Below are 14,706 nucleotides of genomic sequence, written 5' to 3' on the forward strand. Positions count from 1 at the left end.
TATCTGCATCTAGATTATTTCATTGTGACATTTTAATTCATACTGCAGATTCTTCTCTAACATGGGAATCTGAAGCTAAATCCTATTTTTAACCAAGCATCAAGAACACTATGGTACTCAGTCTGAAATTACTTTGATTAAATAGGAAAACCGACCAGGATCACAGAGAGTTTTTTTTCGAGGGTAGCCCAAAGGCGTACCTTAGCTTTATAGAAGGGAGAAATATATGTACAAGAGTTTTACAAATGCGCTAGTTGGAGATCACAAACCGACCCCAACCAAGCCTCCACCCCACTCCTAATGCTACTCTACTACTCGGGTATCGATCGTCCTCCAAATGCTCCTGCCGTAGCCCAGGTCTTCAAATCGTCGAAGATCAAGTCCACAGTCTCCCATTCATTCTTGATTTGGCTCGATCTGAATACTCTCGCGTTCCTATGCTTCCAAAGTGTCCAGCAGATGAGCATCACGGATGTGTCAAATCCTTTCCGAGTTTGCTTATGTATGCGTTTCCTAGCTTCCGTCCGCCATTGCACCAAGCGAGACTCGTATGTTGGGCAAAACTCCATCCTCAATCCCATCCTGGTTATTCATCTGTACCACACTTGCCTTGAGAACACACATTGCTGCAAGATGTGGTCGACCGTGTCTTCCTCTTGATCACAGAAGTAGCATTTTGATGTTTGGTCTTGCAAACCGTGTCTCGCCCTTCTATCTGACGTCCACAATCGGTATTGCACAACCAGCCACATGAAGATTTTACACGCAAGTGGCGCCCAACATTTCCAGATTGCTCCGAAAGAGTGAAATCTAACTCCTCCCTCACAAAGCATCTTGTATGCGGATGATGCGGTGTAGACTCCTATCACATTCCAAGCCCAAATGGGGCTATCCTCAGTTTGAGCATCCAATTGAACCTCCGATATGATCTCCCAAAGTCCGATGAACTGGGTAAGACCCTCCGTGCATAGGTCGCCCACAACGTCGTTCATCCAAGCATGCATGTACACCGCATCACGTACCAGCCTCTTGTTGGCTACCTGCGTACGGACTGTGGCCACAACCAAGGGGGCTAGCTCAGCGATGGTTGCGCCATGAAGCCACCGATCTTTCCAAAACAAGATTTTGTCTCCCGCTCCGACCTTCCATTTAACCTGGCTCCCAAAAGCTTGGGCAACCTTTTTATCCGCGGTCAAGTTGAGCCCTTGCCAAGGCCTGGAAGCATCCGTGCGTCTAAGCCATTCCCATCGTAATCTTAAAGCAATGCCATGCTTACATAAGTCAATAACGCCCAGGCCGCCCAAGTGTTTTGGCCTGCATACCCTTGCCCAGGATACCACACACTTGCCGCCATTCACCTCCTCCGTCCCGGCCCAGAAAAAAGCCCGGCAACCAGGATCACAGAGAGTTAACGAACGGAAGAAGATCACATCCTCATCGACATGAACCAAGGATCCAATGCCCGGCAAGGCGGCAGTGATCCAGTGCCTATCTGGGCTTGTAACCCCAAAACGCAAGGAAATTATCACATCCCCATAACAAGTTCTTCATGAAACATTCCCTAAAGAAAAGTTTTTCACGAAACATCAGGTACTGACACATTAATCCTGTCCCCCAAATGAAGCCAAATCCTTCCTGAGTTCAGATAGTAGATAGAGAACCAACAACATACTCATAGCACATCCAACACTAGACAGAAAACAAGTCTGGCCCTTCTTCAGGTCGGCACTCTTCAGGTTCCAAGATGCTCAATCATCCTCGATCCGCAGCTAAGCAAAGACGGGGCGCTGCCAAAACAGACAACAACAGGACTGGTTAAAGGCTTCCATCACACAACAATGCCCAAACTCTACGAGAAGGAAGGAACTACGAGCACAAGAACTGAATTACCTGCAGCATGTTGTAGACGGTCATGGCGAGGCTCACAACACTCGCGACCCCGGCGAAGATCAGGCCCAAGTAGCCCGCATACCCGTCGCTCAAGGAGGCGTAGATCATGTAGTAGAGGACCCCGAACAGCCACACGGTGAGGGCCATGGTCCACTGGTTCACGGGAGGCGGAAGCAGCGACGGTTCGGGCTTCTCCAACAGCGCGATGGCAAGCAGCACCTGCAGCTGGACGGTGACGAACGCGAAGAAGAAGCAGGTGACCAGGGCTTCCATGGCCGGGATGTAGTAGGTGACCAGGGCCGGCCACCGGAGCCGAAACGAGGACATCCAGATCGTCATGAGAAGCAGTATGTACAGCAGGCAGAGCGTCTCGACGTCGATCTTGGGCGGCTGCACAGAAACAAAGGAAATCACATACACGACTCAGAGAGAGATCGAATGGGACGCAAGAACGAGCAGGACACGATAGGTTGGATCGGATTGGGCGTCTCGCTTACCCTGACATGCTCCCCCTCCTCCTCCATTGCTCCTGCAGCGCTCAAGTTGCGGCCTTCAGAGATCAGACAACACAAGAGGTGGGTTAAATCTTGTCAGCAAATAGCAGAGCAAAGAAACAAGAAGATCAAGGAAATAGCAGAGCAAGATCATAATTCATAAGGTGACGCTTGCCAGTAGTGACTAGTTGAGCAATTAACGCCAGGAAAACCCCCCCAACAAATCCCAAGAAACAAAGACAAGAAATTTCACCCCGGAGACCATAAATCACAAGCACAAACTAGCAAGAGAAAATCCAAGACACGAATCAAACGGTACAGTGAAGCTTACCGGCCATCTCTCTTGGTCTCGCCCAGGTTTCTCCTAACCCAAGACAAAAGATGTTTGTTCTTCTGTTGTGGAAACCTGGCTGATGGCGCCGTGGGTGTATAGGCAGGCGGGCCAGCAAGCGGAGGGGAGGATGGTTGTGACTTGTGAGCGGTCAAGGTGGTCAAGTCGGGAAGATGCTCTGCTTCTGTGGCAGGAGGGCAGGATCGACGCAGCTTTTCCAGTTTTCAGTTTTATGAACTGTCCGCTTTTTCCTCTTTTCGTTTCTGAATCGAGCTAGTCCAAATGGTGGTTGGGCTTCAAGAAAGAAAAAATGTAACTCCAAATCGAAATGGTTACCTTTGTTGCATTCCAATTCCTTGGAGTTTTCTTATGGAGACATTATTATCATTATGTGTTTGCCCATGCAATTAGGCAGAAAGAGAGAGGTTGATTGCCTACGTGCACATACCGCCGAGTTCGGAATGCACAGAGAGCAACAGAGCAGCTAATAAATTTGGACAACTGGCTGCAAATTACATACTAACGCGTCAAGAATGGGAAATCCTGCTCACGAAATAGAGTCTCCCAGTCACATAAGTACACTTTCAAGGCTTCAGTTAAGCAAATTCAAATCCCGTCCACGTTCATACAGACAGTCTAAACTCCAAAGCTGCTGCTACAAACAAACAGACAGACATTCTAAACCCCAACTGAACAAGACAACAACAAAATGGTAAGATAAGACTTGTACCCAAGTATGACAGGCCCTTCCAAATTTCTAACTTAAGTAGCAGAGTAGGAAGTATAGGAACTAAACAAAACGGCGCAAATCCATCTTCGATCCATCGGTAGGCGCATCCACACATGCGCAGCGCACCTAAGCACCATCCTCCACAGCCGCAGGGTACTGACGAAAACGACGAGAACAAGTTCATTAGCGCCCAAATCAATCCCAAACTTGGGAAAGAAAAGAACAGACACCGCGCAAAGACTGACCAGCACCAGGATCATGTACAGCTTGAGCGCGAGCTCCACGAAGCACGCGACGGCGCCCACCGCCAAGACGCGCCGGGCCGCCAGCGTCGGCGCCAGAACGGCCTCCCTCGCCATAAGACGGCCCACGTTGATCTGGGAGAGCACGCAGATCGTCAGGAAGTAGTTGCTGCCGAAGAAGGCGCGGAGGCAGGCGCGGTCATCCGGCGTCATGGAGGCAGCCGACGCCGTGAGCAGCAGCAGCAGCATGGCCAGCACGGGCACCGCGATCTTGACGATCATGGCCTGCAGAAAAGCATAGCGTGCAGAGTCAGATGGAGAGACCGAGCGAACGCAAGAACACGGTGGGAGAAGTAGGTGCAGAGGAACGCAAGATTTGCTTTTTGAAAGAGAGGAGGAACACGAAATCGATTACAATTATGCATGTGGGAGTTTTTTTTTTTTTAACCTTGTTCCGCTTCGCTCGATCAGCCCCTGCAGCACCCAGCAGATTGCGGCCTTCAAAGTTCAGACAAGAAACAAGAAGACGATTAAATCTTGGAACCATGACAGGGGAATAGCAGAGCAAGATCATAAAGGCAGAACTTGGCGAGAGCCGAACAAAAAGGCCAAGAAGCCCCCAATAGAGCCTTCGCCATGGAAAATCAGAGGAACACGGAGAGAAATAAACCAAGGAAGAACATTCATCTGGACATCTTGCGCACAAATTTCCACCGGGATAGGAAGCAGAACTAACCACCGACAGGAGAAACCAAGGACGATTAAGCAAGAGGGATAGACCATACAGTAGATGCAAGCATACCATCCATCTCTCTAGCACCACCCTTTTCCCTGACAACGGAGAGTTTTTGGGGCTCTAGAGGAAACAGCGATGGAGCTTTCTGAAACGAAATTGCCATGGGGTTGGGGTCTACTTTATATGCAGCATACAGGTGAGGATAGGAGGAGGCACACGGTCGTGGCTTGGTCTCCACATCGGTCAAGGTGGTACATCCATGGACGGGCGGCTGCATTTTCAGTCTGGGGGGGAGCAGCAGACGCGGCCTTTTCAGGTTTATGTTTCTTCATTTCGAGCTCAATTGCCACCTTTTCTTTTCTCGTTTCTTATCGGGACAGTAAAATCGACTGCTTGTTTTTACCATGGCGCGCATGACGATCCGCACTTGCTCACGAATGGTGGTGGTAGTCCAAATGAACTGATACAGCATGACGCTATCGCCTCACTTTAACGCACCACGAAACTGACACTACTTTGAAATGGTTTGAACAGACGATAGGAACGGAAGAGAATATCATAGGGTGAAACCGAGATTTGGTCCGGTCCACCTTACCACAGCGAGGCAGAGCCGGTTTTGGGAACCTTGAACTGGGTTTTTGTTTCTTTTACCGATTTTCCGGTTTTTTATGGGTTTTTTCTGTTCATTTTCCAAAACAATTTGTATTCTGAAAAATATTCAAAATTCCAAACAATGAGCGTGTTTTTTTTCAGATTTTTTTTCCAAAAAATGCTCATTTTTTCTAATTTTGTTCATAAATTCAAAACACATTTAGAAATTTCTAAAAAATATCATGTTTTTCAAAAATTGTTCGGAATGTCAAAAAATATTCATGCTTTTGAAGAACATTCGGGATTTCAAAATTTGTTCAATTTTTTCAAAAAAATGTTTGGAAATAAAAAAAATCATGTTTACATATTTTTCTTGTTGTTCACAAAATGATGAAATTTTTCAGAAAAATGCTTAGAATTCCAAATTTTATTCGTGTTTTTCAAAAACTACTTTGGAATTTCAAATTTTGTTAACATTTTTCTAAAAAGTATTCGTGCTTTCCAAAATGTGTTCAAAGTAAATAAAAAAATGAAGCGCTATACATGACTATGCTACAGTACATATCACGTTCGTTAAACTTTCACGCGGGTTCGTTAATCTTTTCACGCGGCAAACCAGTCAATAACAACTAGTCGAGTGGGAGCTCGCGAGTTTGATTAGCGTTGTTCTTCGGGATTTTATGCGCTCAGCGCTTGCAAGCGGGCCTGCCCAATCTCTATCTCCTGTGCGTTCCACGGGCGGATCCTATTTGGCGCATATGGGCCGGCCCATTAGCGTTTCCTTTCTTCTCTGTTTTAATCAGCAAAAATACACGCGTTAATCGTGATTCGAGCCAGGGTCCTCCCTCTCGCATTACAGCAGGTGTAACCAGCACGCCAACTCGTGGCATCAGCTAGGATTGAACTTTTTCTTTCTTTTCACTCTTTCCTTTTACCTTTTTCGTTTTCCTTTTTCAATTTTTTTGGTTTTTTGTTTTTTCTTCTTCCTAGTTTGATTGTTTGAAAATACATGACCTTTTCTTTAAATTGATGAACCTTTTCTGAAATTTCATGACTTTTTTCAAATCAATGAACTTTTTTAGATTTGTGAACTTTTTCTCAAATTCGATGAACTTTCTTCCAAAAAATCGATGAACTCTTTTCAAATATGATGAACTATTTTTAAAATCAACAAACTTTTTATAAATTTGATGAACTTTTTTCAAAAAAACGATGAACTCTTTTCAAAATGATGAACTGTTTTCCAAATTGATGAATTGTTTTCCAAAATCCATGAACTTTTTATAAACTTGATGAACTTTTTTCAGAAAATCGATGAACTGTTTTCAAATATGCTGAACTGTTTTCCGAATTGATGAACTTTTTATAAATTCGATGAAATTTATTCAAAAAACGATGAACTCTTTTTCAAAATATGATGAACTGTTTTCAAAATCGATGAACTTTTTTCAAAAAATCTTTGAACTCTTTTCAAAATCAATGAAATTTCTATAATTTGATTATTTTTTCCAAAAAATCGATGAAATCTTTTTCAAAATTGATGAACTTTTTCTAATGGGGTGACCTTTTTTTCAAATTCGATGAAAAAAATCAACTTTGGTGAACTTTTTTGAAATTTTCGTGAACATTTTTTAATTCTTATTATTTATTTTTTGTGAATTTTTCCTTTTCTATATATTAATCAACGTGAACAAAGTTGTACTAAAAGAGGGGTCAAACTGTATTATTTCCTTTCTTATTGGGAACGAACCAAGCCTTGTGCAGTGGTGTTGGCTCTATGCTCTTGATCTAGACGTGCAGGGATCGATTCCTACTGCCCACAATTTAACGTCAGTTATTTCCTTTCGCGTTTTTTTTTTCACAAGTACGTTGGGCCGGCCCGCTACACGCGCGTGCGAGCGCCAGGATCGCTAGCTGGCGCTTGCAGCGCCGAACAGGAGCTCCCCGTTCCACGCGGTAAGGCACGGACATCGCTATCGGGGGTGCTAATATGGTCTCAGCCTACCTATGGGTGCGAGTTGTTGGCAGGGTCCAGTTCCTCATAATGACCGGGGTTCTAGTTGTCTATCCATCATATAGGCTTTTATTTTTGTCGATATTAATCAAATCTAAGATGCCATTTGGTTGTCTTTATTAAAAAAAGTAGATGTTCAAAAGAATAAGGAAAATGCCACAAGAAAAGAAAAATGTATAGGGGTGTGAGGTACCCTATCCAGATGATCAGGACTTAGCCTATTCCACCGGCACCGCTTGTGTCATGTTTTTCCTACGTTTTGCTCACCACTGTTGGTATTCGCCGCATAGATTCTTGGGCTGAGGACGGTTGGTCCGTCCGCTCGACCTTGGTATATGCGGAGAGAAATTGGGGTGATTGCATATGTGTTTTTTTTTCCTTCGGAGCTTTTCCATTACGTCATCATGGCGGCTCCTATGTTGGCCTCATGAGAGACACACAAAGGAAAGGAGAAAAAAATTTTGGGAGATCTGGAGGATGCTATGAGGAACATGACGCTGCAGAAACGTGAACTTGATGACGTGTTTGTAGGGCTTGAGGAGATTGATGAGTTGGCCAAATCAGCATGTTGTCTTGCGGTGGCTAAGGTGCTCACCACCAGGAACTTCAGTAGTGCGGCGTTCAAGGAAACAATTGAATTCATCTAGAACCTTGTCAATGAGCGAGATATCAGAGAGATGGATGGCAACCTTTTTTTGTCCAGATGTTTTGTCTTGGGGATTGGAAGAGGGTGATGTTTTAGGGACCATGGATCTTCCATGTTCTCATGGTGCTGCTTTAGGATTTTGATGGCGAAAAGACGTCGGAATCAGTAAAATTTGACAAGGTCTCGGTGTGGGCATTGATTCACCAGATTTCATATTTATATAGGAAATTTCCGATTGTGGACTAGTTATCTCGGAGAGTTAGGATGATGCGAAGCATGGAGCTGAACCTTACAAGGTTCTATGAGGGCAACTATGTGAGTTTAAGGGTGAAGATTGAAGTGAGAAAGCCCTTAATATGATGGCATCCAGTTAATGTGGTTTGAGAAATATTGTTCCTGGATGTGATGAAAAAATAGGTTACTTCTACGAGGCTAGCAGTTTGCCGGGGCTTGATATGGAGGAATGCGGGAACGGCGTTCACCCGCGTGACAATGTATAATGGGGAAAATGGCGGTTGCAAAGAGGAGGGATACCCATGTATCTCAGGGAGGTGCTCGCAATGACACGAACTTCTCACGGGATCACGTCCGAGGTAGAGTATGCGGTCATGGTAGGATTCCAAGGAAAAAAAAGCTCCGAAGATGCGGGTTTGGGGGAGGAAGAATATATTGATGAAACAACAACAAGTGAAGGATGGAGATGGTTCGCATGCCAACTCTTCGGGTTCATAGTCTCCCAAAAGGGAATCGAGGCAAATTCAGAAAAAAAAAATCAGGGCATTATAAATTTGAAGCTACCAGCGATGGTCTGGGAAGTCCAAAAACTCGTAGGATGCGTCACAACCCTCAACCAATTCATCTCCTGTATGGGGGAAAAGCCCTCCCACTTTACCGGCTCATAAAGAAGAACGACATGTTTTACTAGAGCGACGAGACAAAGGAAGCATTCCCCGACCTCGAGAAGCAGCTACAGTCCAAGTCGCACTTGCCTACCCGGAGACGTCAGAGCCACTGCTGCCTTATATCTTGACGACCACCCAAGTGGTGAGCGTGGTAATAGATGTGGAAAGAGATGACGCTGAATGATCACAGTGGGTCCAACAACCTGTGTACTACGTCAGCAAGATTCCGACGCAATGCAAGATACACTACTCACACTACCAGAAGATTAGTATGTCGTATTCATGGCAGCTCACCAGCAACGCCATTATTTCGAGTTCAACCCCATATATAGTTGCTAGCCATACCCCTCTCTTAGAGATAATCAACAATAAGGATGCTACAAACCGCGTGGCAAAGTGGGAAATAGAGCTATTGCCATTCGGTATCTCATACAAATCCCGATCAACGATCTAGTCGCAGGCCATACCTGACTTTATCGTGGAATGGAACAAGGCCCAACAAATACCATAGAACGCCGACCTTGAAAACTAGCTAATGTACTTCGATGGCTCTATAATAATCTAGGTCCTGGGGATTGGCGTCGTCCTAACCTTGCTAAGAGGAGACCGGATGAACTACATCCTACAATTACACTTGCGGGACTCCAACAACACAACCGAAAATAAGGCCCTACTCCACGTCCTTCGCATTGCGGCCTCCATGGGGTTTCACCACCTCATCTGTCGTGGTGACTCCGACCTCATCATCCAGCAGGTCATGAAAACCTTTGACACAAAGGACTCAAAGATGGCCTTCTCGACCTAGAGCGCACCACCATCTACCAGTAGAAACTTTGCCTGTACCAAGGAAGGCGCGTCCGGGCTCATGAGTTCAATGTGGCGACCTCGTCCTTCACCTCAAGCAAAAGCAAAAGAAGAACAATCTCTCTTCCCTTTGGAAGGGAGCTTGTGTGATCTATGAGGTCCTCAATTGACGGAGCAAAAAAACGTCAATACCTTCGATAGGGTGCCCAATTGTTGTCTCCGGAAACCATATCGATCATCGGTTTAGACTTCAGAGCTCCCAACTACGAAGCTCTTTTCTAGAGTGAGTTAACAATTCGTGGATCCATGGTTTGGATGAAGTTATGTACCTGCGTTCATACACTAGAATATATTACATTATGATCCACTTTTTTTGAAAAGGAGGTTAAACCGCCGGCCTTTGTATCAATCGACGCATGCGGACATCTTTATTAATTATTCCCTAAAGGTCTGAAAAAACAGACATTAATCCATCCGAAGCCACCACTCACACCTACAAACTCGATAATGTGGAGTGCTTTCACTCCCCATATCTAAAACCGGTGTAGTCGCCAATCCATCCACATAACGGATCGGGACCAATAGCCGGTACAGCCTACCTAAAGCGCACAATACATGCACACGTTTTACAAGCCGCCATCATTATCATCGGACCACTGACCCATCTTCAGAAGAGATATCCGCATCATCCTTACCAGTCCGTACATCCGTGCCACCACGACGCCAAACGGCGCCACCGCCCTGCGCTCATCCGCTTAGACGCGAAGACTCTGGAAGATCCGTCGTGCGTAGCACCTGCCAACCAGGCATGACTCAGCGTAGCACCTGTCGGTCAGGCATGACTTGACAGCTCCACCGAAGCTTTGTGCAAGACAAAGCTGCTCCAACCATGCCTCTGTCTTCCAGCGCTGCTCCACAAACGATGCTCCCAAGAGAGAAACGACACCGTAGTACCGTCATCGTCTGATCTGGAAGACCAGATCCTAGGGTTTCCTCCGAAGCAGCACGAGTGGGTCGACAACAGTTACACGACGATGCCTTCATCAAGGTAATGACACAAACTGTTGCCATCGTCCGCCAACGGCTCGGTTTTCACCAGCAACTATGTCTCCCCGACTCGTAGCCGGGACTAGATGACGAATCTCGAGATCCGACCACCCAGCCGCAGGCTGACGACCTCTAACTGAAGAGATGACCGTCACCGCCGACTGCATCGGTCAGAACAGATCTGACCGGAGGTGCCGCCAACGCGACCACCAGGCCCTCCACGCTGTCGCCGCCGATCCAAAGGCAGATGGCGCACCGCCATCGTCCGAACAAGGTTGGCCACCGCACCCGCAGCCGGCGCCGCCCCCAACGCCGCTGCGCCATAGCCATCGCCGTTGCCGATTAGATTGGGTGCACCTCCACACGATTCGAGGCCCCGTATAACCGTAGATCCACAGGAGAGAGGTGATGTCCTCCGCCAACGCCACCGCCTTCAGCCCCCGGGCTTAGACCGGCGGCGGTGGAGGAAGGAGGGGAGGGAGTATGCTCCACCGGCGGCTGGGTTTAGGGCGCTGCCCGAGTCGCCCTAGCGGGGACGATGTGGGGGCTTCGGTAGGTGGGTCCTGCTCCTTACCCGCCGGCGTTCCCTTCGTTGGAGCCTTGGAGGTGAGGCTCATTTTAAAATTGGGGGAGACAAAAAGATAATGTAAGCAGGTGAAATCACAGTATGATCCACATGATCAAACATTCCTATCTGCATCTAGATTATTTCGTGGTGGCAGTTTAATTCATGCAGCAGATTTTCCCTAACATGGAAACCTGATAATCATAAAGATTAAGCCTGAAACTAATTGATGATCACAATAGCAGTCAATCTGAAATCACTATGACTAAATAACAGAACCGATTGCGATCACAGAGAGTCACAGAAAGGAGAACATCACATCCCCATTAACATGAACCAATAACACCTGAGCATGATCCTGGGATTGCAACACAAACACACAAGGAAAAAGGCATATCCCCATTAACAAGCTTTTCATGAAACATTCCCTAAAGAAATAGTTTATCACGAAACATCTCAGGTACTGACATAGATTAATCCTATCCCCCAAATGAAGCCAAATCCTTGCTGAGTTCAGATAGTAGACAGAGAAGCTTGGTGATCAAAAACATACTCATAACACATCCAACACTAGACAGAAAATAGTAGCAACATAGCAAACTGGTTAACTGCCATAGGAGTCATCAAGTCTGGCCCTTCTTCAGGTCGCCACACTTCAGGATGCTCAATCATCGTCGTTCCGCAGCTAAGCAAAGACGGGGCGCTGGACAAACAGACGGCAAACGGATTGGTTAAAGCCTTGCATCAAGCAACAATGCCCAAACTCTACTACGAGAACAAACGAATTAGGAGCACAAGAACTGAATTTACAACCTGCAGCATGTTGTAGACGGTCATGGCGAGGCTCACAACACTGGCGGCCCCGGCGATGATCAGCTCCGAGTGGCTCGACTCTGCCGCATGCCCGCGGGCCATGGAGGCGTAGATCAGGTAGAACAGGACGCCGGACATCCACACGCTTATGCCCATCATCCACTGGCTCACGGGAGGCGGAAGCGCCGTCGGCGCCGGCTTCTCCGACAGCGCGATGGCGAGCAGCGCCTGCAGCAGGACGGTGACGAACGTGAAGAAGAGGCAGGTGACCAGGGCTTCCACGGCCGGGCCGTAGCGGCGCGGCCCGACCCCGGCGCCGGCGGGACTCGGCCACCGAAGCGAGGACATCCAGAGCGCCATGAAAAGCACCATGTACAGCAGGCAGAGCGTCTTCACGTCGATCTTGGGCGGCTGCAGAGCACGGCAACAAAGAAAATCACATGCAAAGACTGAGTGAGAGAGATGGAATCGAACGCAAGAAGGAGCAAGAGTCGAGAGGATGGAATTGCTTACCCTGGCTAACCAGTTTGCTCCTGCGGCGCCCAAGATGCGGCCTTCAAAGTTGAGACAAGACAAGACAAGAGGTGGGTTAAATATTGGCAGCAAATAGCAGAGCAAAGAAACAAGAAGATCAAATCTTGGTAACATGGCAAGGAAATAGCAGAGCAAGAAGCCACTCTTTGGACGCAAATAAATCACAAGAACAAATTCTCGTAAGCGGCCCAGATTGTTTACCAAGAGAAAGCCCAGCATATGAATCGGAGGGTAAAGCGGCATGAAGGATAATAATTGCAAGCTTACCGGCCATCTTTCCGTTTGTCTCGCCTGGGCTTCTCCTGACCCAAGACGCAGGGCTTTGGTTGTTGTGTAGCGGAAACCTTGGCTTGGCACTGGAGAGGCAAATCGTGTAGCTGCTGCCCACATATAGCCAGGCCAGCAAGCGGAGGAGGGGTCAAGTCGTGGAGATTCTGCGTGGCAGGATCAAGACAGCTTTTCCAGTTTGCAGTTTTCTGAACCATGTCCTTTTTCTCTTTTCTTTTCTGTTTCACTTACTCATGTGTGCACAACCATTGGCTTGGCAGATTCTGGTGGTTTGGTATGGTAACTCTAGTCGAGAGTAAAAGCGTAGGGATTGCAAAGAAAGAGAAAATCAACTGAGGCGGAAGAAAAGATTCACTTTAACGGTAGAACCAGAGAGTACAGGCAGGCTGCAGTAAAAAGGAACTGATATGAAGTGGCAATGGTTAAAGAAAAAGACGAGGCCAGTACCACCTGCAGCTGCAGATGCGTGGCAAATTTAAATGAACTGTCCGTGAAACTATTTCACGCGGCTGACCCGTGGCGCCTAGCTCTCAGGCGCTGCACTAGTGCAACGCCCGGGAGCTAGGCGCTGCACTAGTGCAACGCCCGGGAGCTAGGCGCTACACTGTATAGTGTGGCGCCTAGCTCTCAGACGCTGCACACTGACTTAGTAATTTTCTGAACACACGGGGTGCGATGCTGGCCGTGTAGCGCCTATCTCTAAGGCGTTGCACAGTGTAGTGTGGCGCCGTCGTGTCGGGCGTCACACAAAAAGGTCAGCCGCGTGAAATAGTTTCACAGATAGTTTATTTTATGATTTGATTTCGCCTATAGGTCAAATTTGTCAAATTTGCCCAGATGCGTACACTTTCTTTGGAGTTTGGACGATGCCTCCCGTTGGTGACAGACAGGAGTTTGGACGATGCCTCAGTCCGTGCAACACACCGGAACTCAGGCCGGGCGCACACCCATGCCCACCTCCAACTTGTCACGATTACGGTTGCGATTGCGCGCATAGGCAGAGGTGATTGCCCGACGAAACCATCTACCGCGCACATGCATGCCGCGGATCGCATTGCGCACAGAGCATCTAACCTTGAAGAACTGAACCGTCAAGAATAAGAAACGTTGCTCACGGAATAAAATGGAGTCGCTCGGTCACATACATTCCAAGTTTCCTACCTTCAAATCCCTTCTAAGTTCATACGTAGTCAACAGCCTAAAGGGCCGCATCCCAATGCAACAAGTACGAAGTAACATACATTAGCAGATGAGTCTAAAACCCCACATGACAGGCCATTCCAAACTTCTAACTTAGCTAATTCATTAAACAAAACAAAACGGCGCATCTCCAAAACGATCCGTCTTCGGCAGGCGTGGCGCACCTAGGCACCATTCTCCACAGCCGCGGGGCACTGACAGAAACCACGAGTGCAAGTTCATTAGCGCCTGAAATTGAACCCAAACTTGAGAAGAATCAACAATCAAGTGACCAAGACAGCACATAAACTCACCACCACCGGGATGATGTACAGCTTGAGCGCGAGCTCCAGGAAGCACGCGACGGCGCCCACCGCCCAGAAGCGCCGGGCCGCCAGCGTCCGCGCCCGGACGGCCTCCCTCGCGAAAAGACAGCCCATGTTGATCTGACAGACCACGCACAGCACCTGGAAGTTTTTGCTGCAGAAGAGGGCGTGGAGCCGGGCACTGGCAGGGCCGCCGGGCGCCATGGAGACCGCCGCCGCCGTCACCAGCACCGCCAGCATGGCCAGCACCAGTACCGGCACCGCTATCTTGACGATCTTGGCCTGCGGAAAAGCATGGCGTGCAGTGCAGAGTCAGATGGAGAAATAGGTGCAGAGGGACACGAGATCGACGGTGAACACGCATGCGGGAGTTTTCTTTTTTACCTTGTTCTGGTTCGCTCGATCAGCTCCTCCTACAGCACCCAGCAGATGGCCGCCTTCAAAGTTCAGATGAGAAACAACAAGGTGAAGCTTTGACAGTTGCCACTACTCGAACAAATGACGGAAAGAAACCCCCAATTGAGCTGAGCCTTTGCAATGGAAAATCGGAGGGAATGCGGCCAGTTTTAAACTG

The 14,706-nt window shown here is 47.7% G+C and overlaps 3 protein-coding genes across 4 annotated transcripts; all 3 read right to left on the reverse strand.

Moving 5' to 3' along the window:
* Positions 1 to 680: 680 nt before the first annotated feature.
* LOC119367566 lies at positions 681 to 3,065 on the reverse strand. The gene is made up of 4 exons (XM_037633046.1): positions 2,716 to 3,065; positions 2,388 to 2,440; positions 1,891 to 2,280; positions 681 to 1,787 (listed from the first exon to the last, which is right to left on the reverse strand). Exons 1-4 carry the CDS (start codon positions 2,720 to 2,722, stop codon positions 1,770 to 1,772), a joined length of 468 nt encoding a protein of 155 aa, XP_037488943.1. The 5' UTR covers positions 2,723 to 3,065; the 3' UTR covers positions 681 to 1,769.
* A 191-nt stretch (positions 3,066 to 3,256) lies between these two features.
* On the reverse strand, positions 3,257 to 4,626 carry LOC119367567. Its single transcript, XM_037633047.1, has 4 exons — positions 4,490 to 4,626; positions 4,136 to 4,185; positions 3,691 to 3,972; positions 3,257 to 3,601 (listed from the first exon to the last, which is right to left on the reverse strand). The coding sequence occupies exons 1-4, from the start codon at positions 4,584 to 4,586 to the stop codon at positions 3,572 to 3,574; spliced, it is 459 nt and encodes a 152-aa protein (XP_037488944.1). The 5' UTR covers positions 4,587 to 4,626; the 3' UTR covers positions 3,257 to 3,571.
* Positions 4,627 to 11,040: 6,414 nt separating this feature from the next.
* On the reverse strand, positions 11,041 to 12,686 carry LOC119367568. 2 transcript variants are annotated; one of them, XM_037633050.1, is made up of 4 exons: positions 12,607 to 12,686; positions 12,319 to 12,359; positions 11,806 to 12,216; positions 11,041 to 11,695 (listed from the first exon to the last, which is right to left on the reverse strand). In XM_037633050.1, the coding sequence occupies exons 1-4, from the start codon at positions 12,611 to 12,613 to the stop codon at positions 11,678 to 11,680; spliced, it is 477 nt and encodes a 158-aa protein (XP_037488947.1). In that variant the 5' UTR covers positions 12,614 to 12,686; the 3' UTR covers positions 11,041 to 11,677. The 2 variants fall into 2 exon arrangements, with proteins under 2 accessions (XP_037488947.1, XP_037488945.1); XM_037633048.1 differs by lacking the exon at positions 12,607 to 12,686 and having other exon boundaries at positions 12,319 to 12,599.
* Between the last annotated feature and the right edge of the window lie 2,020 nt (positions 12,687 to 14,706).

Source organism: Triticum dicoccoides, chromosome 2B (genome assembly GCF_002162155.2).
Source record: "Triticum dicoccoides isolate Atlit2015 ecotype Zavitan chromosome 2B, WEW_v2.0, whole genome shotgun sequence".
In the NCBI taxonomy this organism is placed as follows: Eukaryota; Viridiplantae; Streptophyta; class Magnoliopsida; order Poales; family Poaceae; genus Triticum; species Triticum dicoccoides.

Excerpts from the sequence above, each read along its gene's own strand:
- LOC119367568 (XM_037633048.1), bottom strand. The coding sequence starts at position 12,582 with ATGCCGCTTTACCCTCCGATTCATATGCTGGGCTTTCTCTTGGTAAAC. Across the intron at positions 12,217-12,318 it reads GAGCAAACTGGTTAGCCAGG|CCGCCCAAGATCGACGTGAA; the intron begins GTAAGCAATTCC and ends CGTGCTCTGCAG.
- LOC119367566 (XM_037633046.1), bottom strand. Across the intron at positions 2,281-2,387 it reads AGGAGGGGGAGCATGTCAGG|CCGCCCAAGATCGACGTCGA; the intron begins GTAAGCGAGACG and ends GTTTCTGTGCAG.
- LOC119367567 (XM_037633047.1), bottom strand. The coding sequence starts at position 4,586 with ATGGCAATTTCGTTTCAGAAAGCTCCATCGCTGTTTCCTCTAGAGCCC. Across the intron at positions 3,973-4,135 it reads ATCGAGCGAAGCGGAACAAG|GCCATGATCGTCAAGATCGC; the intron begins GTTAAAAAAAAA and ends GCTTTTCTGCAG. Across the intron at positions 3,602-3,690 it reads TGTACATGATCCTGGTGCTG|TACCCTGCGGCTGTGGAGGA; the intron begins GTCAGTCTTTGC and ends CGTTTTCGTCAG.